Source organism: Micropterus dolomieu, linkage group LG07 (assembly GCF_021292245.1).
Source record: "Micropterus dolomieu isolate WLL.071019.BEF.003 ecotype Adirondacks linkage group LG07, ASM2129224v1, whole genome shotgun sequence".
NCBI lineage: Eukaryota > Metazoa > Chordata > Actinopteri > Centrarchiformes > Centrarchidae > Micropterus > Micropterus dolomieu.
In genome coordinates, this window is record NC_060156.1 from 19,223,656 (window position 1) to 19,248,313 (window position 24,658).

The 24,658-nt window shown below is 38.2% G+C and overlaps 3 protein-coding genes across 13 annotated transcripts in view; 1 reads left to right on the plus strand and 2 right to left on the minus strand.

The window, feature by feature from the left end:
• Positions 1 to 9,058, minus strand: part of LOC123973528 (LIM domain only protein 7-like) — a 47,439-nt gene extending 38,381 nt beyond the window's left edge. For 5 of the 8 annotated variants that reach the window (XM_046053645.1, XM_046053647.1, XM_046053643.1 and 2 more), the window contains exons 1-4: positions 8,617 to 9,058; positions 8,266 to 8,413; positions 2,504 to 2,574; positions 299 to 368 (exon numbers count right to left, since the gene is read on the minus strand). In XM_046053645.1, the coding sequence (XP_045909601.1) occupies positions 299 to 368; positions 2,504 to 2,574; positions 8,266 to 8,334 (210 nt within the window). In that variant the 5' untranslated portion in view covers positions 8,335 to 8,413; positions 8,617 to 9,058. The remainder of the gene's footprint in view (positions 1 to 298; positions 369 to 2,503; positions 2,575 to 8,265; positions 8,414 to 8,616) is intronic. The other 3 variants (XM_046053641.1, XM_046053644.1, XM_046053642.1) reach the window with 1 other exon arrangement.
• Positions 9,059 to 11,004: 1,946 nt separating this feature from the next.
• uchl3 (ubiquitin carboxyl-terminal esterase L3 (ubiquitin thiolesterase)) lies at positions 11,005 to 15,038 on the minus strand. Of its 2 annotated transcripts, XM_046054956.1 has the most exons (10): positions 14,889 to 14,996; positions 14,691 to 14,702; positions 14,289 to 14,336; positions 13,433 to 13,561; positions 13,123 to 13,279; positions 12,719 to 12,804; positions 12,270 to 12,317; positions 12,047 to 12,122; positions 11,840 to 11,898; positions 11,005 to 11,739 (listed from the first exon to the last, which is right to left on the minus strand). In XM_046054956.1, the coding sequence occupies exons 4-10, from the start codon at positions 13,541 to 13,543 to the stop codon at positions 11,650 to 11,652; spliced, it is 627 nt and encodes a 208-aa protein (XP_045910912.1). In that variant the 5' UTR covers positions 13,544 to 13,561; positions 14,289 to 14,336; positions 14,691 to 14,702; positions 14,889 to 14,996; the 3' UTR covers positions 11,005 to 11,649. The 2 variants fall into 2 exon arrangements, with proteins under 2 accessions (XP_045910912.1, XP_045910911.1); XM_046054955.1 differs by lacking the exon at positions 14,289 to 14,336 and having other exon boundaries at positions 14,889 to 15,038.
• Positions 15,039 to 20,494: 5,456 nt separating this feature from the next.
• commd6 (COMM domain containing 6) lies at positions 20,495 to 24,477 on the plus strand. 3 transcript variants are annotated; one of them, XM_046054862.1, is made up of 7 exons: positions 20,495 to 20,637; positions 22,112 to 22,170; positions 22,656 to 22,721; positions 22,834 to 22,910; positions 23,211 to 23,376; positions 23,492 to 23,644; positions 23,730 to 24,477. In XM_046054862.1, the coding sequence occupies exons 1-7, from the start codon at positions 20,613 to 20,615 to the stop codon at positions 23,778 to 23,780; spliced, it is 597 nt and encodes a 198-aa protein (XP_045910818.1). In that variant the 5' UTR covers positions 20,495 to 20,612; the 3' UTR covers positions 23,781 to 24,477. The 3 variants fall into 3 exon arrangements, with proteins under 3 accessions (XP_045910818.1, XP_045910819.1, XP_045910820.1); XM_046054864.1 differs by lacking the exons at positions 20,495 to 20,637; positions 22,834 to 22,910 and adding an exon at positions 20,641 to 20,739; XM_046054863.1 differs by lacking the exons at positions 22,656 to 22,721; positions 22,834 to 22,910 and having other exon boundaries at positions 20,508 to 20,637.
• Positions 24,478 to 24,658: the final 181 nt, after the last annotated feature.

Here is a 24,658-nt window from a genome sequence, read left to right on the forward strand (position 1 = left end):
GTTCCACGTTCACTGAACATATTAGCGTGGATGGATATGAGTAGTGACAAGTCACCGAAGCAAACACCTCGCTCTCATTGGCAGCCTTAGACCTGTCACCATTCAGCTCAACTGCCGCTGCACCTCACAAAGCTTCTTCTCTCTTCTTAGCACATACTCTCGACAACACACTTGACATCACCACAACAAACCCCATATGAAGAAAACTATGATGAGTTGTTGAGGCTGTGTAAACCAAATGTACATGTGACGTCCTGTGTCTAACATTTACGATGAATAAAAAGAGAAGACGACTTACCAGTCCAGCAATAGGTGTGGGTAGCCTGTTAACCCTTTTGATAATACCAGGCTTGACCTTGTTGATCAGACTGTGAGCAAAAGAAAGAGTGAGAGAACATCAGGAAGGTAAATGAAAACACTTGGTCATAGACTAGAGCGGTCTAACTAGCAAGGAATGAACAAAAAGTGTTGCAAAGTCTCAGTTTTGTGTGTTTACGACTTTGTTTAATGGTGGCCACCTGGCTTCGGTTTAGTAAATGGCCTGTGCTGCACCCTGATGTAAACACACACTGGGTCTTCTGCTCCTAAAACATACCCTAATCTACCGAAACAACCCCAAACAAGCCCGGAATCACCACCTATCAGCTCACAAAAACTATAATGGTTTTTAATAGATGACAATGCATTTTTTGTTTATTCAAATGGTTTTGAAAGGGTTTTTGTTATTCTCAGAGGTAAAATATCCCAAATCCCCAAAATAATTAATTAACATTTCTATTCAGGTCTTTGACTTCAGTAAAAATAGTAATAGGTCTTGCATTCACGTAAAATGACTGAAAATAATATAACAAAATATACATAATATTTTTACTATAGATTCATCTGCTGGTTACTTGGTCTATAAAATGTAAAACACCAGCACACCGTGAAACATGCCTGTCACAGTTTTCTTGAGCCAGCCAACAGCCCAAAACCTAAAGACATTCAATTTACTATAATGTAAGATGAAAAAAGGCAGCTGGAAAAGTCAAATATTTGTCATGTTAGCTTGAAAAATGACTATTATCAAAATAGTTGCAGATTATATTTCTGTACATAGAATAATCGATTAATTGACTAATCATTGAAAAGTTAGTACTCATATACAGAATGGCTGCTTTGAAAGAGTTGTATTATCACATATATGACGTAGTTGGCAAAGCAAATTTGAACAACTTCGTACACTGATGTTTTATCTGGGCAACGTGTTTTATAAATGGGCCATATGTTTGGATGTAAAATCTGCAAATAAAAAAGTGCAAATATCTCAACTATTTCTTGTTTTAAGAAAAACTCAACATGAGCCTAAATGACCTGTTAGGGTGGATGTTTTTGCCGTGTGCACCTTCTGCTTTCTCAGCAGACAGACTGGGCGTGGATGGGTGTATGACTTTGCACGGTGTGACAATAGATGTACATAAAGAATGCAAAAGGAATTTGGGTTTAAGTTAGCCATTTAGCAGTGAAACAATAGAAAGCTGTAATTATTTCATCAGATAACACATACTGTTAGCCAAGTAGGATGTAATCATGTGTGCGACCCACATTACACATTCTTTTACAAACAGTTGTGATAACCACAACACAATAGGAATGGAGGCTGGGTTTGTAGGTGAAAGCGATATAATCTGTCTTCCTCTTCCTCACGCTGAGAAATCACTGACAGCTCTCTGAATGAAAGTGTCTCTCTTGGTCTGAGAGTGAGAAAACAGTGGAGTCAGGCTCAAATCAGCAGAATGAGGGGATTCTTCCCTGAACCGATGCCAATAGAGGTTTGGAAGATTCTGCATGGGCTGCTGATAATTACACCTTCTTGCTGATTTGTGCAAATCACATCATTGTGTCCATCTACCAGGGCTGCCCACATACACATGTATAAAAGGGACATGGTGCTAACCCTCCCACACACACACAAACACATGCCTCGAAGAAAAACCACAACTCTTAGAAGAGCATTTGGGGAATCAATGCAAAAGCCAATTCTGTGCAGATAAATTTGTTCCTTTAGCTCATCAAAACCCTTGATGCACCCAGGCTAATGAGAAAGCAGGGTGCCCTGGCTTTCCGATGTGGTTTCAGCTCAAGGCTTTCCATTCACTACATGGCTTCTCACAGCTCTCATTAAAGTGAGGATGGCACTCTGCCCATCCACAGATCTGTATCATATGTCAAACAAGCAACACAGCTCCTCTTGAAATAGATCACACTTCATTTTCTCAAACAAGACCACAGAGGGCAGATCTGACACTGGAAACATCAAATACCTACATAATACAACCTCTATTGTGCTATCTAGAAACACTGGCTCACTTTATGTGGCTGACAAACACACAGTGACCCGCTGGGGGTCTGCCTGGGAAATATCAGTAACACTTACATTGGAGTGCAGACCTGGTGGAGAGCAGAGGGCTTCCATATGAATGAGTGGCTTAAGAGAGGTGCCTGGGAAAAGTGGAGTACTTACTCACACAACAGAACGCCATTCTCCAGTGCTGATCGGAAGTCATTGCTCCCAAATTTTTTCTTGGTTACTGCCTGGAAAAAAGGAATACAAAAACAGTGAGCAAAATAGCGAGAGGGGTTGGGTGAGGAGAGGAGGTGGGGGTTTGTGAACATGTGGTGGGGTGGGGTGGTTGAAGAAGAAAGGTAGGATGTTGATCACAGTAGCAAAGGAAGTGAGAGGTATTTCCTCCTTATTTCCTATAGTTTCTCTGGAACAGAGTTGAGCACAGTTCTTCAGGTACTCCTCCGGAGCTCTCGAGTGGCTCAGTTTTTCTCACTTTAATGCTTAAAGCTACTGGTAAATGGGAGAGCTGTGCTAAAACTGTGCTGGAACCAGGCTGTCCAAGCCACAAGGCTATGGGAGCATCTGGCGCGCTGAAGGAACACACATCGCTGTGTTACAGTCTCATGCCTTTCCCATGATCTCAAACCACCACTGCAAGAACACTGAGAGCCATAATGGGGGAAACAAAAACACACTGCATGCATGATGGGCAGCCTTACAAACATACGCACATAAACAATAGTCTTCTGTACATTTTTTATATGGACAAATCTGTGTTTTCTCTAAAAGGCAATAATAGTATTGTTTTTTATGTTTTCATGTGTAACTGCAACTTTGTTATAGGATATCAAATTCATGCTGATGGACACTACTCAACAGAGCTCCGTGTTTTGTTGGAAATTTTGTACCATACGTTACTAAATCCAACAAAAAGTTACATTATACAACAATTCAAGTGTAAACTTATACCAATTCTGGAAAATCCTCTATATTACTACTAATAATACAATCTTGGCATTCTAGTTATTGCAGAACTTCATGAGAAAGTAGCAAAAATGCTTAAGGCCTTGCAATACCTTGAAAGCATTTTTAAACATTCTAGGGCTGGATCTGTGTCAAACACTAATCCCTTGTCGCTTGGCCCATGGCCTTACTTTCCAACATACTGAAACCAGTTTTTTAGATATCCTGCTAAGTTATCCCCCAACAGTCAAACAAACAAACTGGGCTGACAACTTAACCTCATTGGCTGAGGTTATGACTACACTGGCAGGAGGGAGGATATTATTTTATTTCAGAAGTTGATAATACTCAGAACAATGTGGCGTTTATGACTGTATGGCCATTTTGGATGATGTAGTTTGTAGTGCTGCTGAATTGTATTGGATTATACTGACAGGAGTTTCTATTATTTTGTCAACCCCATTTATATCAACAACGGCAGACTAAATCACAGAAACACCTCTCTGTGTAACGCGAGAGAGTGCAACAGCATACCAAAGTACATCATCCAAAGTGACCATAATGTTGAATCAGCACCTCTTTAAAACAGTTGCAACAGAAGCTAAACATTGTGTCATAAATGTTGGATTTATTACTGTTGGCAACTGAGTGTATGTTATGAAATATGGAAACACGTTGTTCTACTAATCTTATTGTGGTAGTGATTTTAAGTTTGCATGGACATTAATTAATTTACATTACCAAAAGGGTGGATGAGGACTAATATTACATTCTAAGTATACAGTAATGTAAGACAGCTGGCATTAACCAGAGTCTACACACACACACACACACACACACACACACACACACACACACACACACACGAAAACAAGTCTAACTGGTCTCACCAACCACATTGGTCAGATGTACCTTGCTTCAAGGCTTTTGTCCCTTTTCGTTTCAAGGGAAAGGGACAAAAGCAGGGACATTTACTGGCATAGCTAATTACAGACCATCATTTTGAGGATGCAGGAGAAACCAGAGCAATTAGACTGGCTGGAGGATACTATTATTATTGTCAAACAAAGTTGTGTTACACCTCTGTATCTCAGACCACACCCTGGGTAACCAAGGCCTCAAATACCCATCATTCCAAGAGAATGAGTCCATGTTGTGATACATACATAAGATTAAAGAGAAAAAAAGATTTGGCAGAGCAACTCTCAGCAGTCGTTCTGTAATTGCACATTGTAATAAAGCTATTGTTGGAAAATACTTGTTTTGATTACAAAACATGCAGAGAGATTGGCCTACTCTGTCTTCATTGATATAAATACAATCATAACCAGACACTGAAAACAGGAACACACACACACACACACACACACACACACACACACAGCAAAGACACTTTATAGTAAAGTGTATAATCAGTACAGGCGCTGCAGTTGGCATATGAAATCCTGACCCCTACTGTTCTATGTAAGTGGGGCCAGCAACTGGGATTCATGTATGGCATGTCCCCACACAAACACCCTCCCAAACCTTTTCTTATCAAAGTTACAGGTGGGACCCACCGTGGCAATGACCCTAGCAGTACTCTTGCTGTAGAAGTTTTCTCTTTTCTTTCATCATCACTGGAGGTACTAACTCCCCTTAGATCTGGCCTGCTGTGCCCTCTCTCCTGTTGAAACTGTGGGAAAACAAGTCTAATCTGCAACAACATACTGCAACTCTGATTTAACAGGGAGATTTAAGGCAGTAGCAGAGTTTTCAAAAACAGCTTGCCTTCCTGCAAACCCACCCTCGCCCCCTTCAAGAATGTGCTGCTGAACGTGTTGAAGAAGTGGAGTCTCATGACGACCCCCCCCCCCCCCCCCCCCCACACACACACACACGTTGTGATACATGTGTGAAATTAAGTATTATTTTTGCAGTGAACCAAGAAATGTGTCTTGGTATAATACAAATAATCAGGGGAATTAAGGAGTCTCTGGGTCTGTGACCACAACTATTGTTCATGCATGCAGGACACTGAGGCAAATCAGTATTCCAGGTTTACGCGGATGCAGAATCCCACCACTAATTGTTCCTAAAATGTTTTGTTCCTTCTGCAGAGGACAGGGACATGGGTCATCAGAGGGCAACTGGGACATTATCCAAATATTTCAGGGATCTGACTCAAGACAAATATACGACTGTGGAATCCATTAGTATCGACATGATGAACATATTAGAATAATAAAACTACATCAACATGTAACGGCAAGTGAATGGCTTTTTGTGTGCGGCCCCGGCTTCACGTGAGAACATCTGAATGCACTGTCAAATGCCCAAAATGGTGCTACAATGTACAGTGAGGTGATTAATGATCAGTCCAGTCGCACAGCTACTGTATGAAAAACAATACAACATAAGTCAAGGAAAGCAATTCATGACTGTTGGCTGCAGGAGCACCATAAGTTACGGATTAGATTAAAAAAAGGGACTGAAAATATATTAAAAATATATATTTTTTTGTTTCTAGAAAAAGTGTTCCTGGCAGTTAACAGATTTAACTGGAACTACTACTTCTTCTACGTTTTTTAGCCAAGAAATACTCCCTGTGTTATGGGTGATTTTTTCATTTTTCAACTGTAATTTTTCAATTTTGTGAGCACCACAAACTAACTTCCATTCATCATGCCCAGGTTTGGAGATACATGTAGTCTTGCTGCTTCCCTCTGTTTTATTTCCATTATTATAAACAATGTACACCAAATCCCAAAGGAGGCTTGGAGTTGGTTCAGTGTTACATGACAGCAACAACAGCATAAGCAACACAACTTCAACAAATCCACAGGATTGTGTTACCTTTGATTGGCTGCTCTGTTCCAGAGTACGTGAGGAATACAATTCCAGTCCTTTTCAACCAGTCACATACAAACGCAGGGGACTAAAATTAAAACTAGAGCTGCAATCCAATACAGATTATAGCCTGTGTTGTTACATGACCTTAAAGCAGATCAATGGCTGTAGTGAAGCTCTAACTCAAACCGCTCTAAAGAGGTATTCTAAGTATTCTGGGTGGTGTTACACACCCACTTCCTGAGTAGAAACTCTTTGAGAAAATAAATTATTCTTTTACCACCTAAACAAAAGAGGTAACAGATATATTAATGTAACAACCTACATTTGCTTAAACACCATACAAAGTACTGAAACAGACAAAATCAAATAAGCACTTATTAGATTACTAACCACAAACTAAGTTATTATTCATAACAGACTATGTTTTTGTTTACAGACTGCCATATAGATTTATCTTCTATCCTGCAAGTTGCAGAAACACTGCCACTTGATTGTCACAGTAGTCACACTTGCAGCCTTTCTATCGAATTAACAAGGACCTCTATTATTCCACTAGACCCTGTGGTTGTAGGATGCAGTGCCCTGTGCTGACAGCTGGCCAGCTATGAGGGGACTATGTTCACAGCCATGGCAGCTAATGCAGGAATGTGTCCATGTGACAGGCTCCAGACCATTTAGTCTAGTTTTTAACAATACCACCAACCTCACCATGCACACATGCCTCTGTTTAAAGTGCTGTGAAGCCAAGTAGCTTGTTAATCATTCAGTGGCAAAATCCAATAGCCACAAAACTTTCTCTGTGAAGGGAAACTGTAAGCCTCGTGCCAGAACTTGACCTCTTATTACTAATCTGTTTTCCTTAAGCCAAACGTCTCATACCTGTCATGTTAATATAATAGTCCCATTGCCTATACCTTTACCTATTCATTCAGCTTCTCTCCCTAATCTCCCTGCCCCTGGCTGAGATCATGCCCCCACCACAGTCCACAAGCTAAGCCACTACAATGGGCCAGTGTGCAAGTGCGAGACACTGATGTCACATCACAAGCATTCAGATTCACCCTTCATGAAATTAGAACAATATTTGTTTAGTTACAGCCTTGCAGCAGCTCCACGCCACCCTGCTGGGAAGAGAATTTGCGAGATGAGGAAACACAATATACATACAATAATAGACCCACAATGAAAGTATGAGAGCCTGGTTGGAGGTTAGATGGAAACTTTAGATTGAAAATAAAAAGGGATCGTTTTTCAAAGAACTGGATGATAGTTTTTGGGGGGTTGGTAGCTATTTTGAGGCACTAGGAAAGAGGGAACATAGCAACCATGAGATTAGCATTATTCGCATCAGAAAATAAAACACTTGTTGAAACCTCTATTCTATACATTTCCAGAAATGGTCAAACATGATATGTGCCATAATGTGTGACTGCTTGAAGTAGTTTCTGATTCATTACTGACACCTGAAATGGCAGTATTATATTTTAAAGCAAGTGACATACACCCCAGTCAATTTATCAATCTGGGTTGATCTGTGCTTACAGTAGGTGTGTGGTACAAAAGCTTGGATCATGCACAGACATTTTTTTCCTAATTGCTTTGATGATTTTCTAACTAGACACTTGCAGCTGTAGCCTGAAATCCAATAAAAAAATGAGGTCTAGGCAAGATCCGACAAAGGAAGCAAAGAGCAAAAAAACAGATCTATGTATCTGTATTCTGAAGAGAAAGACAGACAGGCTAAGCTATAGAGGGCAGGGCTAATGCTCGGAGTAGTTTAAAGCCATATGATCTCTAGTGGCTGAAATAATAGACTGATTGTATCTTACCAGTTACCTGAGACGGGAGTTCAGTGAATCAGGAATGTTGCTTTACACCTTTAAAAGTAGGCTATGCTCATGTCAGTCTTTCTATAAACTCAGAGTTACCAAATACTACCATATATTAGAGAGGAGTCTTTAACATGAAAAGAAAAAAAAAACAACACACACAAACACAAAAAACACTTTCCTGAATTGCCATGGTGATCATAATCAGTTGGCAATTTTATTTCACCTTTTTGTCGCCTTGCCTAGGGTTTCCAATGCTAAAGTCCTGTCGCTAATTGTAAAAAAAAAAAAAAAAAAAAATATGTGTTCACTCACCTCAATCCATCTCTGCGCCTCCAAGTAGGCTTCGTCGCAGCTGACAGCGGACTGCTCACGCCACTCCATCACAAACTTATTAACAGAGCTGCTCTGGCGGGCCAAATTGGTTCCAAGTGGCCCGCGTTTAAACGTCCAGTGACATAAACTTGAGCCAGTTGAAACAAGCAGACACAGTGAAAGCACTTAAAACTGGTCAAGCAGTCTAGAAGAGCACAGGTGAACTGGCAGCCACATTCCTCATACATGAAATATGCCTCCTATTGTTCATTTCCACCAGCTCATCAGTGAAAGAATGCAAGGTGTAACAGTAACGCCTTTCCTTTGCATCACCGTGCGGTTGCTGCTTACCTGTTCTTTCATCCGACACACCTGTGGTTTGTTTCTTTTTATGTAGGATTTCCACGCACCGCTCGGTCTCCGCATATGCAGCCAGCGATCAAACGAGCCTTAAAACCAACTCGACCCGGGCTCAGCTCGTCTGGTAGAGGCACCGACAGGAGAGATTCTCTTTTTCATCAAGTTACATGAGGTGGAGGCTGTGGCAGGAGGGTTTCCAAAGTGGGGTCAGAGGACCACCCACAGGTCCTTGAGCGGCTTCCAGGTGAACACAAGCTTGAGCATGCCACTCTTTGGAAGATTATTTTAACCCAAGGTTTTCAGTGATGCCCACATACAAACATATTCCCACATTACAGTTCCTTTGGCCAAAATAGTATCAATTTGAAGTCTGTAGACTGCTGAGCACCAAAAAGATAACTGTTAAAAAGTTAGAGTCCCTGGATTAACTCTTCTACCTCCAGGAGTTCGGCTTACTTTAAAAAAAACAAACCTCTTTCCTGCAACGCCACACAGCGGCGGCTAGGGTGCATTGCAGGGCCTGAGAAACAATTGACAGCAGTGGAAAGCAACTATAGCACAATTTTGAGGTAGGCCTATGTCTGCTACTTTATACTTCTGCTCAACTACATTCAGAGGGAAATGCATGTTTCCCAACTATATTTATTTGACAATTACAGTGAGTTTGCAGATTCAAACTGTACATGGGCTTCAAAACCTCATCTTATAAACTATAATACACTGCTATAGATAACAATTCCCAAAGTATATAGAGTTGTTCAAATTACCTCAACCTAGACAAACCTTAAAATGTTGCGTTATTGGATCAATGATAATAATCACTACTTCAGTACTTTTACTTTTGATACTTTTATTTAATTAAAAAAGGCTACTTCTACTTCTTCCACTACCACTAAGGAGTAGCCTGCAGCACACAGGTGGTTGGCTTTGACTTTGACATATCTAAGAAATCATGAGCCATTTGTGTCATATTTTATGAGGTAGCCTACTGTAAATAGACTTAAAACTCACGGTCTATGGTCCTACCAGGCTTAAAACCTCTGTGGGTCACTCAGCTATTAAAGACCATATAGCTAAGCACATATGTTTCAAGGTATATTGTATAAATGATAGTGTAACCTAAAGTGCAACTCATTTTACTTTTGCAGTCAGTATTATTAATGAGCATTTTAATATACCATAGCTGGATCACCTTGAGAGAGGGTTACTGCAGTGGTAGTAATGATTGGTAAACAGGTGGAGGACAAGTCAGTTACCCCTTTAGCATCTCCTCTCCCTTTCAGGTTTCATTAGCTCAAGTACTGGATCCCCCTATCCAACTGCACACAGAAAGTCTGAGAGAATATTGCCGCTCCCATTTTGAGCTACATCCTCTGGCCTTATTACAGGCTTTTCACGAGAAGAAAACTTCTATTTTCCGCTGTTGACTGAGAAGCATGGCACATATAAAAATGCAAACAAGTATCTATGCACAGAATAATTACACAGGTCTTTACTTTTTGTGACAGTTTCTGTAGCTTATACAATAACAAGAATCTAAACCTTTCAGTTTAAAGCTGCTTTCATATCTGCTCCAAGTGCAGACTTACAGGAATCACAGATTAAGTAGGACGTTCTTCCAACTAGAAACAGTGAAGTTTTATGGATCAAAATTTTGATCACAATGTAAGCTGCAGAAGTTAAGCAGCCTGGTTAAGCCTCTTTAATGGTTTAGGTTCATCTAAGGTGTGGTCTAAATTACATTAACAAGACAAACAAGTCAAGAAAATCTTTAGATGCTGTTTGCTTAATGTTCAGAAAAGGCACAAGTTTGGCAAGTGTTTTAGCAAATGTCATGAGGCCTCCTCTAGGATTAGGTTAAGTCTTTTTTTTTTTTTTTTTTAAATAGTCAGGTGCCTCATCTTGGCTTCAGACAAGGTGTGGAATGTGTTTTTGCACACAATGAAGACTGTGGATTTTGTCTCCCAATACTGATATTAAAAGTACATTAGAAGGATCTTTTAATGGCCAGTATTAACAAGAGGAATGATTACATCAAGCAAATACTGTTTCACTGTACATGTGAGTACCCTTTTAAAACAAGCTTAGGTGTACCTATCATTTATTTTTAAGAATTTTCTTTTCCATTTCATGTAATAAACAGAGTTTTTGCAACTTTTGGATCAGGTTCCTGGTTGTATTCAAATCAATAGCTTTTTGTATGTTTAACAGCTCTCCTATGATTACTTCAAAAGCATTTCTTTTGCCATTGCTGAGATACTATACTGGTATCCCATAATGTTTTTTAGATTCTCTTCAGTAGGCCTAGTTGCATACATTTATCAATAATAAGTTTTCACCAGCTAAGATTTGAGTTAGAGAAGATCCACGAGCAAAGTCTTTAATAAATTTGCCTTTTATTTGACAGAATTACAAAAATGTAGGCACCTTCCACATGGATGTACAGTCTGCTTTTTTTTGATAAGCTTTTCACAACATCATTATCGCATACAACAGCTATAGCCCATCTGTTTTTTCAACGCTATGATTGAAATTAAAGCCTTGCAAAACACGTTTCTTCAGCTGGTTTTGACCATGTGGTCAGATATATGATCAAAAGCAGATACACACAATATGCATCACTGAACCCAGAGTAAAAAAGAATTTGCGCTCCCTCAGTGACATGGAAAACTTGTTGAACTTCTTTCTTAAATGAAAGCCAAACATGCCATGTCAACAAACTTTAGTGCAGTGCAGTGTGCAGAGATGTTTCAGCAGTGGGGAAGTGGAAGATTTTGATCTTAACAAGAAATGCTGTTAGTTGCACAGCAGCACTCTAATACTCTTAAAATTTCATCCAACATGTAGCAATTGAAATATGACAAAAATGGACCATTACTTAGATATCATTTCCCTCAACATTACTTATTAAAATATTTTTTGAAAAAAAAAAAAAAAAGATTTCTAATTTTCCAAGCATGTCAGCACTTGAGAATGTTTGGCAGTAATGTTTTCTTTGTTATGTGGGGTCACAAGGAAGTTTCCTCAGTATGACTCTTTAGAGAGGGCAATGATGGTGAATCGAACCTCCTGAGGGTCGCGAGCCATGAAGATCTTACAAACCTCTACAGCATCCTGCAGTGCAAGCAAACACATCAGGAAAATTATGAATTGCAACTCTGCTTTAGAAAATATTTTCATGTCAATTTGTCCGTTTTATTCTGTGATGTCTTACCTCGAGTATAGTATCTTCTGATGTTTCTCCGTGGACAATAGGGAAAGGCTTCCGGCCATCTAGGTATAAAATAAACAAAAAAAACCCATTGTCATTTAAATCCATCATCACTAAATGTAGAATTAAAGGAATTACCATCAACTGTGTGGCAAATAGTATTAAATGTTTTCTACATATATGAACATACTTCAGCAGTGCCTAACTCACCCAGTTCATATAACTTTCCTCCGACATTCACAAAAGCTATAAAATGCAGATTCACTTTCTCATCTAAACTTGGTGCCTATAACAGACAAGAAATAAACAAAGTATTGAGTTAAACATACTCTTTTAGGTTGTGTACTAAACAAAGTTCAACACAAGACTAAAGGTGTTATCTTTGTCAGACACATCCTCAGGCAATGCAGCTCATCTAATACTCAATACAAACCTCAGTCTGTCCCTCCTGTGCACTGGATTCATGTGTAACACGTATACTCTGAAACAGAAAGGAGGAATGAAAATGTAAATGATTTGCAGTGTATCATTGGTGGTCCCTGTTTTTTTTTTTTTTGTATTGTACTTCATAGTTATTTAACACATCTCCTACATATTTAAAACATTCTTTTTATTTTTTCTGTTATTATCTAACAAATGACCGCTCCAGAGGGGTTAGATAAAATTGTTACCAGGTAATAAAGATAACATTTCACAACAGGATACGGATATGGTTGTTGTGATACTGATAAAAGGTCTGGGGCCAAAACGATTTTTCCATCTGTCTCCCAAATGATTAAAAACAAAAAACAAAAGTAGTGTAGTCCTTTACTCGTGTGTCCATCTCGGACCACTTCATCACCACATCTTTCAGCAAAGATTTTCTTTTCAGTGGTTTCCTACCTCGTCTTTTTCCAGGAAGGTGGCCCTCTCTTCTGGTGTCATTTGAGAGGTTTGTTCAATAAACTTCTTAAGAGGAGAATCTGGCTCTAAGGACAAAGGACAAAATCCATTAAAATCAATAAAAAACTGTCTGCAAGCAAAAATGTGTTTGGATTTAGAGCTGGGTGATATGTCAATACACTGACTTTCTAAGAGGAGATTATGTATTGTGTTATTATGATGAATGTAATCTAATCCTAGTATAAAACGATGATAAAAATCATCTGAACTGTTCAAGCTGAGAAAAATTATGAACAATTCAATGCCATTAACGGGTTTGCCGTCATATCAACTCTCAAGTTGTAAACATGGAAAACTATCACATCTCTACCACTGCACATGACGTGAACGGAATAACTACTCACCAAATTCCAGGTGTGCCTTGTTGTTTGCCACTGCGTGAATTAATCCTATTGTTCCACAGGCGTTTCCAATAGTTTGCTTAATGAAGTAGACGTTGGGAGAGACATCCTGACGCTGATTCTTGAGTTTCTCTTCCTCTTCTTGCTTGAATGTCTCATACTTGACAGACGTGGGAGAAAAGAGAAATGTTTGTTGGACATTGTTTCTTATGGCATGGACAGGGGTCTGCACATTTATAGAATTCTTAAGTTGGTTCATGATCATGTGGTTAATACATTTTACACTAAAGATGTTGCAAAAACAAAAACGTACCTTCTCTGTAACTGGGAACAGAAGCAGCACTGCACACACTGGTCTTGGTACCATGCTCAGAAGCTCTGGATCCAATCCGTATACATCTCCAAATTGCCAGGTTGGCCTCATACCCAAACAATTGACAAACTACACAAAAGCTGAGAGTAAATTTGTATGCACACAAAGACATAAAGCTCACCTGAAAGTATCTGGCAGACAGGTTTAACCCAAATAAAGTTGTATGTAATAGTGCTCTCCTATTTACCATTATAAACAACTTATCATACCTAATCCCAAAATGGCTATTACACACACATACTTAAAAAAGAAGAAGAAAAGAACGTCATTACTCTCTAATACATGTTCGGCCACTGCATGCCAGCATACCAAACTTCTGTTAAAAATCTTTAAAAATAAATAAATAAATAAAAACGATAACTACTCTTTATATGAAATACTTATTATCATAACAAAGCTAAATTTATGGGTAATTGTTTATTTTACAGGTCTAACATTTCTTATTAATCTCCAAGAACGTTTCCTGTAAATGATGTATGCTGGCACTAATTACAGGAAAATGGGAATTTTCTAGAGTTCCATTAAAACCCAGGCAAATATGAATTAATTATCCATTTATTTTAGGACACTTTATCATCCATGCAAGTTAAATTGCTTGTATGTAGATACATTTCAGATTTTTCATGTTCAGCTGACCTTGAATTTAAATTAATTCATTGGTAATGTGCCAATTAAACACTCAATGCTTCCTCATGATTAGTACCAAACTACATAGTTTATGTGAAATAAAGCTTTATCAAATTGTCCAGTGTGTGTCCTCTAGGACGACATTCAACAGGTGAACTGAGAGTCTTACTGTCAAGAGGTGGGGTGGTTTCAAAGGGGACAGCAATTAGTTTGGTTACTGAGGGTCAGAATATACAGGTAGATCTTACAGAAAATGGCTTGGACAACTGCATAAAATGTAACAATGAAATGTATTTATGAGTTAAACAACCTATAAAATATATTACTAGACATACAATTACAGCATACTACTAGCAATAAAGTATGTTAATGCCTATGTCAACTTCTTTGCAGCCTGACACTTGCATTATGTTTATCAGGCAGTAGTAGGCTACATTATTTAGTAACTTTTACATCTTTAAAAGTAACGTTAACGTTACATTGCATCGCTGCTGGGTAGGCCTTGTGTCGCTTTGCTGCTGATTATTCAGATCATCCATCTGGTGTTAAATTCAGTCAGAAGAATACTCACCTTTGTCATGACCTGAAATGAAAAGATAAATAAAAATATTAATCAAGTTGCTTTTTGGGTCTATCAAACCAGCCACACCGGCTTCAGCTTTTGTTCTCTCTACTGCTAGCTACAAGTTAGCTAGCCATCACATGCTTGTAAATGAATGACTCCGACGAATATAGTTTGATAATAGATTAGATAATCAGCAATACGCACTTCTGGATTCGACTCCAGAGGCAACCAGCGTGGAGAATCCATTCTGAAGTAACGTCAACCGTTATTTCCCTTTCAACCGAGAGATTAATGTTAAAGTGATTTAACAAAATCTGTTTGACAGCTGGAACTCGCTTCCGCGTCTGGAAAGTGCACCTTCACATTTATGTAATGCGCAGGGGTATTTACTTCTTCATAAACCATAAATACACCACTCCCAGTACCTTACAACATGAATACACAAATTACGTATATTATTTAATTATATTATATTATTTTTAACACTAAATAGTTATTTTGTGGTTCTTTGCCTGCAAAATGGAGGATTTTTTGAATGTACTACTCACACCATCAGCCCAACAGTGGATCATTCCAGGATCATGGGCGTGTCTCAGAGAGACGTCCCAGCGGTTGTAGTGGTTCAGCTTTCCCGTTAATATGATCTGGCTGATCCAGTGAATATTTCCTTCGTTGTATCAGTGGCGAACGTGTTTCTACTCGCTTTGGGAAATCATTTTCTAATAAACAGTTCTCTCAAATCAGGGACAAAGCTCGATTAAACGTGTGTAGCCCTAACCTGTGTCCGGGAGATGGAGGCTCTGCTGTTAAGTAGGCTACCTCCCTGAAATACAGATTTCAATTTCATCACAATCACAATGTTAAATATTCTAAATAGAAAGTACTACCGATCTTTATGAAATATAGAAGATGGAAAGGACAATGATAAAACAGAGGAAAAATACAATAAATAAATACCTATAGAAAAAAGGCAGATTGAGTTAAAACAATTTATGTTTCGTCTAATTAGACATACACCTACTCTTTTTTACTTTATGAAATTTTGGAGTTTATAAAATAGGGAAAACAAAGAAGTAAAATAGAGGATTAGTAATTTATGTGATAGAAAGTAATTCCCAGTAAAATGATCAAATTTACTATCAATAGCCAATTGGGACATGTTTGCAAATTATAACATTTTTAACAGAAAGCTTAAAGAGCCCCTCCAACATGATTTACAACATAAAAATAATAAAAAGTAATTTGTATCTGATGTGGTCTTTCTACAAAAAAATTAGGCCTACATCTATTCCTTCTTTCGCATAGAAAAATCAAGACAAACAGCAGAGGCTGAGGAGCTGAAGGTGATCAGTCAGTTAGAGTCAGAGCAGATCAAAAGTGAAACGGGTGTGTGTGTGTGTGTGTGTGTTGCAGGCTTTGTCTGAGGAGGCTCTGTATTATATGTATATATAGCCTAAACTGAACAAAATTATAAACGCAACACTTTTGTTGTTGTCCCCATTAATCATGAGCTGAACTCAAAGATCTAAGACTTTCTCTGTGTACACAAAAGGCTTATTTCTCTCATGTTCACAAATCTGTCAAAATCTGTTAGTGAGCACTTCTCCTTTGCCGAGATAATCCATCCACCTCCCAGATGTGGCATATGAAGATGCTGATCAGACAGCATGGGTATTGCACAGGTGTGCCTTAGGCTGGCCACAACAAAAGGCCACTCGAAAACAGCCCTGGAAAAGAGCAGTCGGATTCTCTTATGCTGCGTTCCACGCAGCTGGGAACTCTGATATTTCTCACTTCCAACTAGAAAAAGTACTGCGGACGCCACCTGAAGTCCGAATTGTGAACATGTAGGCTATTTCTGCGTTCCAGGCAACTCGGGAACTGGGAAATTTCCGACCTCCAACTAGAAAAACCATCCTGGAACGCCACTTTAAGTCGGATTTCCTACTTGTGAACTCAGAGAAACAACTGTTAGTACCCCGACTTTACGAGTAGCAGCTAAATGACGTCACACAACAATGGCAGCTTCTATGGAAGCACGCATTGTAAAGGCAAAGTAAAGTATTAAATTAAAATAATACATACTAGTATCAAATAGTGAAACTTGTTCTGCATGTAAATTGATGTAGAAATACTTTGTCAATATTATTGTGTAGCTGGTCTCTGAAAGTCATCTTCTTTACCCAAAAGTTATTCAGGAAAATGTTTAAAATGTCCAGAAATGTGAAAACATTTGGAAACAGAGCCTACAACGTTTGCTGACTTTTGAGGATTACCAAGTGATGTAGTTAGGATACACAGATAAGGAGTAAAGGTGTAGGCCCTATTTATCGCTTCTTTTTTAATAATATGGCCAAACCTTTTAATTGGCCTAATACCAAGTGCACTGCTGAGGGCTTAACTGTGCATACACTTGCCAAAGAAACTTAAGTTTGTCAGGTCAGCTATGTTTATTGTTTACATTTAGTGTCATGCACCACCATGCAACTGAAACGATTTGACTTTGATTTCAACTTGGAATCTTCCCAGTTTGTTCACCGGTCTGAAACGCGGCATGAGCCCCGCGGTCGTCTTTTCTGAAGTCCTTATGAATTCTCCTTCACATCTTTCCTTGACCTCATGACGTTTTCCATCGAGGGCAAGGAAAAGAGGAGATTTATTTTGACCTTTCAACCGCAGCCCTAGTCTTGAAGGGCTGCTGTAAGTTGTACAAGCCACCAGATGTCACTGTTTGCTGAGTAAGAGTAGTGAAGACCACGTTTACTTTACTTGGCACTGCTATGGGACCCTTGACCTGAGCAGCAAAGATTATTATGGCATGGATTCAAATGTAGCAGGTGTCATTCTGTGAACTCTACTCCAGCATAGATAACAAAATAGGTTTCAAGATTAGTAATTTTGTTTACACCAAATCCTTATCCTACCCATGTTATGTTGTTTTGCCCCGCAACTATCATGTTTGTTTTTGTTAGGTTCAAGAACTGTTAAACAGCAGAACACAGACCAGGAGTAAGGTGGGAATTCACAGTTTAAGTTTATTTCACAATTCCAAAAATCTGCAATAGTGATCACTTGCTTGAAGTACTTCAGAAGAAAAGCATGTGATGCTAGCTGGGCAGGTGAGGCACTGAATGAGACTGACAAAGATCTCTTACTTGCATAAGGCACAAGCAAAAGCAGGATCAGAAAACAAGAGCAAATACCACTAACAAGAGTCAGCAGTTTGGCCATCACATGAGTAGCACTTAAGAGGTGAAGAATGAAGTTAAGAGCCGGGGTTTAAATGCTGCAGGGCTTGATTGCTGGAATGAAATAGCAGGTGATAAAAAGTAACATGGTGGAAACTTTAATGTACATACTTTGTGGGGAAGCGGTTATACAGATAAAATGATCAAGCACTTGAAGATCTACTAAATGATAATGATAGATTGTTGGGTTTGTTTGAAGGAAATGGTACAAGGATGGACGTAGAAAGAAATACAACCATAAGCATTGTTCTTACACTAGTGAACGCTCATTTAACAAAATCTAGTGAATGGAAAGTATTAAATATTTCCACAGTAGGTAGTGATCATTTACCATTTTCTGAAAAAGGATAGTAAACCTCGGCAGAATCATGAGTGTTGCGAAGCTATAAAAATCAAAATGAAGCATTGATGAGGGATTTAAATCCAGAGAATTTCATTAATTTTTAAAGAGATCTAAGGCTAGAAAAGTAATTAAATCAACAAATGCATGGAGACAGTTTTGTACTGGAAAGGAGTTTCAATTCAATTAGGTCTGGACAATGTTGACGGAAATGTGTGGTTAAAGAATGAACATACAACTTTGAGGGTATTATTATCCCGCTTAGGGCCACTTAAAAACAAAATGCAATGTGCAAAAACATTTCAATAAAATATTAGTAATTCATTTACAGATACAACTATTTTTATATCGCTTTTTTCTATTAAAAGTAATGAGACACTCCTAAGAAAAAATCCTAAGAAGTTTTAAAGAGAGATAGAGAGAGACACATTTACTGATTGTCACTCTGAAGAACAGAGAATAGCACTGTATCGTGCTACACTACACTGTTAAACTGAGATCTGTTATTAAATCATGTTATACATGAAAACAGAAAATGACAATTTATATGGATTTATATTTCTGTAGACAGTTTTAGAATTTAAATATTTGGGTTATGGTGTGATGAAAAGAACACATGGAATTCTCATACAAAAGCACCCAGAAACAAAATATAAGAAATATATTAAAACCTTATGAGAAATTGATGCGGTTATGAATGTGGAGCAGATAACAGTCACTGTTAGATATTTACTGGGCATAAATTATCAATGATCAACCATTGATTATGTGTGTAGCATATGGAAAAGCAAGCAAAACTGTTTTACAACAACTCCAATAAATATAAATATTAAAGGTTATTATGAAGGATCTGTTCAGAGGTTCACTCTTGTTGAGTCCCTGCACCTGTGGATGTTGAGCAATAAACAAGCAGGTGAAATAGCAAAGAAAGCTCTTAAATTACACAATCATAAAATAATAAGAGTAGCATATCATAGGGGAGAAGTAAAATCTAAAGCTAAGTGGGACAAATGCAAGGAATACAGCCACGATTCCTTGCATTTGGCATAACACTTGGCAGAAGGAAAGGATTGCAGATCACAATGGGAGACATTACACAACACAGAAATCCATTGTGTCCAAGTGAAGCTGTTTCAAAGAGGATGTTGGGCTTGGAGAGAGGAGATGATACATTTACAGCTTAGACTTAGACATGCAGGTTTTAATTCTAACCTCTATTTAATTGAAAAGAGACCTTCAGAACCCTTAAAAGTGGTGTAAGACTGTAGATGATGTTGAACTCACATTATGCAATGTAATAAAAATAATTCAGAAAGAATATATAGCTTAAGAGGCAGGGAAGATATAGGGTTTCAAATGGATCAAGACAAATCAAAAAGGAGCTAATGGGATTTTTATTTAAGATAGACAAGATTAGCATTTTTATTTTATTTTTTTCATAATTCAACAATTAGATGATGCAATGTCTTGTGGGCCCCAGCATCTTTAGAAACAAAAATGCAGACAAATTGGCAAAAAAAAATCAATCAAAAATGAAATTGTATAATATTATACTTCGAAAATCATAGGGGAAAAACATAGTGTGGAGGAAAATACATCAACTGTAACAACAGACTTGCGATAACTCAACAAAAGGAAGACATCTACAATCTATCCAAAATAAAGTAGGAAGGCTATGGAGAGAAAACTGAGAATTATACACAGCAACATTAACATTACACTTTATGTTATGGGAAAACATCCAACAGGTGCGATCAGTGTCATTCAAAAGAGACAAGTGGGCATAGCCTAAAGTACCATGTAGAAAATCTACAGAAGAAAGACAAAAACTAATCACACAAGCCTGTAGGGTGAGTAGAAAGTGTATATTTTAGTTTTACCCTGCTGTGTGGTCCCACACTAGATGCAGCTCTTTACTGCAAAAGGCAATTTATTCCTTCTATTGTTTCATCGTGTTTGCCTTTTTTGTATTGTTGTTTTGTATGACGACCTGCCAGGGACTACAGATGAAAAATAGCCTTTTGGCTAAATCTGGCACATTTACATTGTTGCACTGTCCCTTTTAAATAAATAAATGGAAAGAGTGTGAACACAGTGTTTGTTCATTCTTGGACGTTATTCCATTGGACTAATTGGACTTTTAAAGAAATTGACTTCGAGAAAGATCAAATCCAGGAGGAGGCAGGATTGCAACGTCATGGATGCCAACCGTAAACCGCCAACAAAGAAAGAAAAAGAAGATGAGGGAGACACATCCGATACAGTAGATGGCAGTATGCACCTTTTACGATGGTAGTGATTTGCCAGTAAACACAAAGAAGAATTTTAGCGAGAGAGACGATGCCAGCAGCAGAGCGATCACATGGTGGGTTTTAACTTGCATCTCGTGCTGCATTAATTTAACGGTGTTTTCAGTAGATTGTAGTTTGACTAGAGAGGAATAGGCTGGACTTTCAACGATAGCACTGTAAGTTACACCAAGCAATATGTTAGGTAGTCGTTCATTAGCGTTAGCTTAACACAGCAACGTTAAGTTAGCCGTTTCCCTGTTGATGTGGTAACGTTATTACCGTACTTATATCTGAATTGAACCATAACCTTAACCAGTCGTCTCCTGTGATGCTTAATCTGACCCTAACAATAACTCATGCCTAACGTTTGTCCCAGTTTGTGCCTCACATGTAACTAGCATTAATTAACAGTTAAACACTTGTAAGTTAATAATGTTAAACCTATAACCTATAACCTAAACCTATGTTACGTTCGGGTCACGGGATGTTTTATAACACTAACCGCTGTTCTGATATTTACAGAATCCCCAAAGAGACTTCTAACCATCTGGATGAAAAATATCAAATCAATTGCACGATTTTTTGACCCGTTTGCCATTTTTGGACGCAATATGCACAAACCACAGACTGTAGCACAAACCTAAGTCTGAACCCCAACTATAGAGAGGAGCGTTACGGGAAACATCCTTTAAAGAGGAGGGAAACGACCACGCCCCCGGCTATTAAAGTGGGAGGGCAAATTGAAAAACGAATGGCACCCACCCACCATGGCTAAAGATGCTGCGTCGCATTTTGCACATCAAACAATTTAAAAATAAAAACAGTTTTCTTTACTTACCCAAAGAGCGAAGGGCATACCAAAATTAATCTGTGGCTTCATGTTAGTTAATGATGTTACTCAGTAAATGACATACGGTCTGAGTATGTAAATCAAAAGCGATTCTGAACTGAGCCATAATATGAGCCATAATATGAGCCTCCGAACATTATTTCAGAAAGATTTAACGTTAAAACGACTTTCACTGAAAACATATCTGGAGCATACACCATTAATGTCTAATAACTGATACAGTTAAATGCATCTCTTTAAAGCGTGTTACCACACTAACCTATTTAAAGGTGACATCTGTGATAATTGTACCTTCGTGCTTTGACTGCTTTCCCCCTTGTAATTGTATTATTTTATATTCAATGTATTTTTAATTTAAATTTTCTTGCTTAATGCGTTGGTTGTGCTTATTATCCCTGCCTCTTTTCTTCATCATGTTCTGACCTGAACATGTGTTATATTTTATCTGTTTACTTAATAAAGTTCTGAGGAAGAAATTAGGATTTCCGGTCAAAAAAGATGGATAACAATATATGTGCGCATATTTATAGAGGTAATAATATAGCTGTAATTTATCATAAATAGAACAAGCCGGTACCATAGTCAGACTGTTGTGACACAGTGACTAGTGGGCATTTTGAGATCAGTAACATGGTTATGTGTCCAGAAAAGTGTGGGAAAACTTGTGATAAATGGATTGCTTCACTTCTGTCCTTCAGGTGTCAACAAAGTTGTGGACAACATCTGTAGGCTTTCACCAGATTTGCTGGCTGAAGCAGTGAGTATATTTTATCTCTATTTGTATATATCCCCATGCAGGCCAAAAACAAGTTACATTTATAAAAATTAAAAAAAGGGAACTAGCCATACAGCATATAATAATAATAAATAATAATAATAATAATACAAAATATGTAAATGAGTGATAATATAAGTGCTTAGAAAAAAGCACTGCACAAGACACACATCATGTCGTTGGTTGTTATTTGACCTGTAGTTTTTGATTACCACAGACACATTATAAATGAATCATTTAAATAAACGTGCCTCATCACACGTGATCTTATAAGATTTGCAACAGGATGAAGTTGTTGTGGTGCAAACCTCTGTCTCAGTGGGGTTAACTATTGGATGTTAAATACATTGTAATAGTGTTCATTGCAGGGCTATTAGCTGCCGTTCTCTGCACAAGTTACACAGGATGTGGTGGTGTTTCCATAGAGGCTATACTGTTGTTCTGATAACTAATCTTCTAATCTCCAGTGTCAGCATGTTCTGACTTATCTTCAAGGGCAGACTAGAGGAGTAGATTCGGCTGAAATTTCTGATGTGAGTCAATATTTCCTTTAGAATATTTTTTTTAACTTATAGTAACCCATCTTCCCAAGTTCCTCTTTCATTGCTTTGTGTTTTTTTTTTTTTTTTTTTCTTTTCTGCTCAGAGATTTCAGAGAGCTGGAGTCAGACTTGACCATGAAGCTGTACAGAACATTATCAGATTTCTCTTGTTAACATTCAGGTATCTTTGATATATATTTATTTATTTTTTGCCTCTGAATGTGGTTTGTCGGAATAAGCCCATGCTTATTCCGTATGCTGCATGTTGATATGTTTGTTCAGTTTGATACATTTGTTTGTAAATATAGTAAATAAGTACATGCCCATAGCATTATAACTTCCTCACAACTGGCTTCAGTTGTGTAATGGAGCTTTAACAGCTTTTATCCTGGGTTATGGACCTGGCAAAAAGGCTAACTCATACATAAAGAAGCACATTGTTGTACTATAATGCGTGATTAATTAATATTTGTTTTACCAGGTCAGCTGGGAAGAACAACCTCTCTGGGGACGACCTTGTGTCGAGTCTGGAAGGCAGTAACAAGTGGCCTAAAGCTTCCCATCAGGTGTTCCACAGGTTGTGGAGTGAACATGGTGCATTAGTCCATGCTCAGCAGGAGGTCCAGGCCATGCTCAGCATCAGCCAGGTATGTCCAAATGGAATGTGTCACTCATATTCAATTTTTTTGATGACCCGAAGACAGAATTAGTCTATTTTTAAGGCACATGAGACGTGTTTGTTGTTATGCTTTATCTGTCTAGTTAGTGGACATGCAGTGGAAGCTTGGGATGGCAGTGAGCTCCGACACCTGCCGATCACTCAGCTCCCCATATGTGTCTCTACTGCTGAAGATCGTTGAGCCCTCTGGACAGATTTACCAGCGGTCATTTGAGATGACCATTCCACAGTTCCAGGTCTTTATATGTGTTGAATGTATTGTTGTTGGTGAAATGTATTACTTGCTTGATTTTTGAGCTAACTTTTTTTTGTCCTCTGCAGAACTTTCACAAGCAGTTCAAGGAGATGGCAGCAGTTATGGAGACTGTATGATGGTTGCAAGTACTCCTAAGTGTTTGTCGCAGTTTCACCCCCTGCTTACATGTAATCAGTGAAGGAACAGCTTGACATGTGTTTGTCTGCTGGCTGTTCCAGTTGTCTGCTTTGCACTTCAATTTTTCATTCCACCTGCATGAAGGTTATAATGTTGTCGGTTTTTGGTGCTGTTTTGCATTATATAGAAAGGTGTTTCTGTTTAGCCAACACTCACCGATAGTGACAGGTCTTTCTATTATTGTGTCCACCCCATTCATAACACAATATAATTCAACAGCACCACAAAGTACAGCCTAAGACTGAACACTAACCTTTGTGAAGTAGGATTTATTGCAGGACTGCTGTATTAAGACTGGGTTAGTATTAGCTAGGTGTACCTGTCATCTACACTACTAATACTGCAAAATTGTGCTTCATTTGTTACAAAATGTCTAACATTAATATGCTATACTTCAGTTCACCTGTGGTTTTGTACAGCTGCTGCCTAGGTTGCTGGATTGTTTATCTAGGGTACGGGGTTGTGCTTAGCCCACAACATAAAATCCTGTAGACTATATAGTTTCAGTAAGTGGCTAAATTTTCATATAAACTTTGCAGTACAGTTTTTAGTTTGAAAAGCTAAATGGTCCATGTGAACTTTTTACAGTCCTTGTGCTTTTTTGTTAATGTTAATAAATCATGAAGACTTTCTTTAGCAGTTTGTGTTTTTCCTGGTAATGCTGAAATGCAGTGTGTGAGTCTGAGTATGTCCTCAGTTGGATGCCATACAACAGTGATGCAATTAAAAATGTATTTAATGTAAACCTTCATTTCACAGTTATTGATCCCAACTTCACAGCTCAAAGCACAGGGCAAAACAAACTAAAAGCAATTGT

Excerpts from the sequence above, each read along its gene's own strand:
- uchl3 (XM_046054955.1), bottom strand. The coding sequence starts at position 14,930 with ATGGATTCTCCACGCTGGTTGCCTCTGGAGTCGAATCCAGAA. Across the intron at positions 13,280-13,432 it reads TGTTCCCAGTTACAGAGAAG|TATGAGACATTCAAGCAAGA; the intron begins GTACGTTTTTGT and ends ACGTCTGTCAAG. Across the intron at positions 11,740-11,839 it reads CAGAAGATACTATACTCGAG|GATGCTGTAGAGGTTTGTAA; the intron begins GTAAGACATCAC and ends CTTGCACTGCAG.
- commd6 (XM_046054862.1), top strand. The coding sequence starts at position 20,613 with ATGCCAGCAGCAGAGCGATCACATG. Across the intron at positions 22,171-22,655 it reads CAGATTTGCTGGCTGAAGCA|TGTCAGCATGTTCTGACTTA; the intron begins GTGAGTATATTT and ends TCTAATCTCCAG. Across the intron at positions 22,911-23,210 it reads TTTCTCTTGTTAACATTCAG|GTCAGCTGGGAAGAACAACC; the intron begins GTATCTTTGATA and ends TTGTTTTACCAG.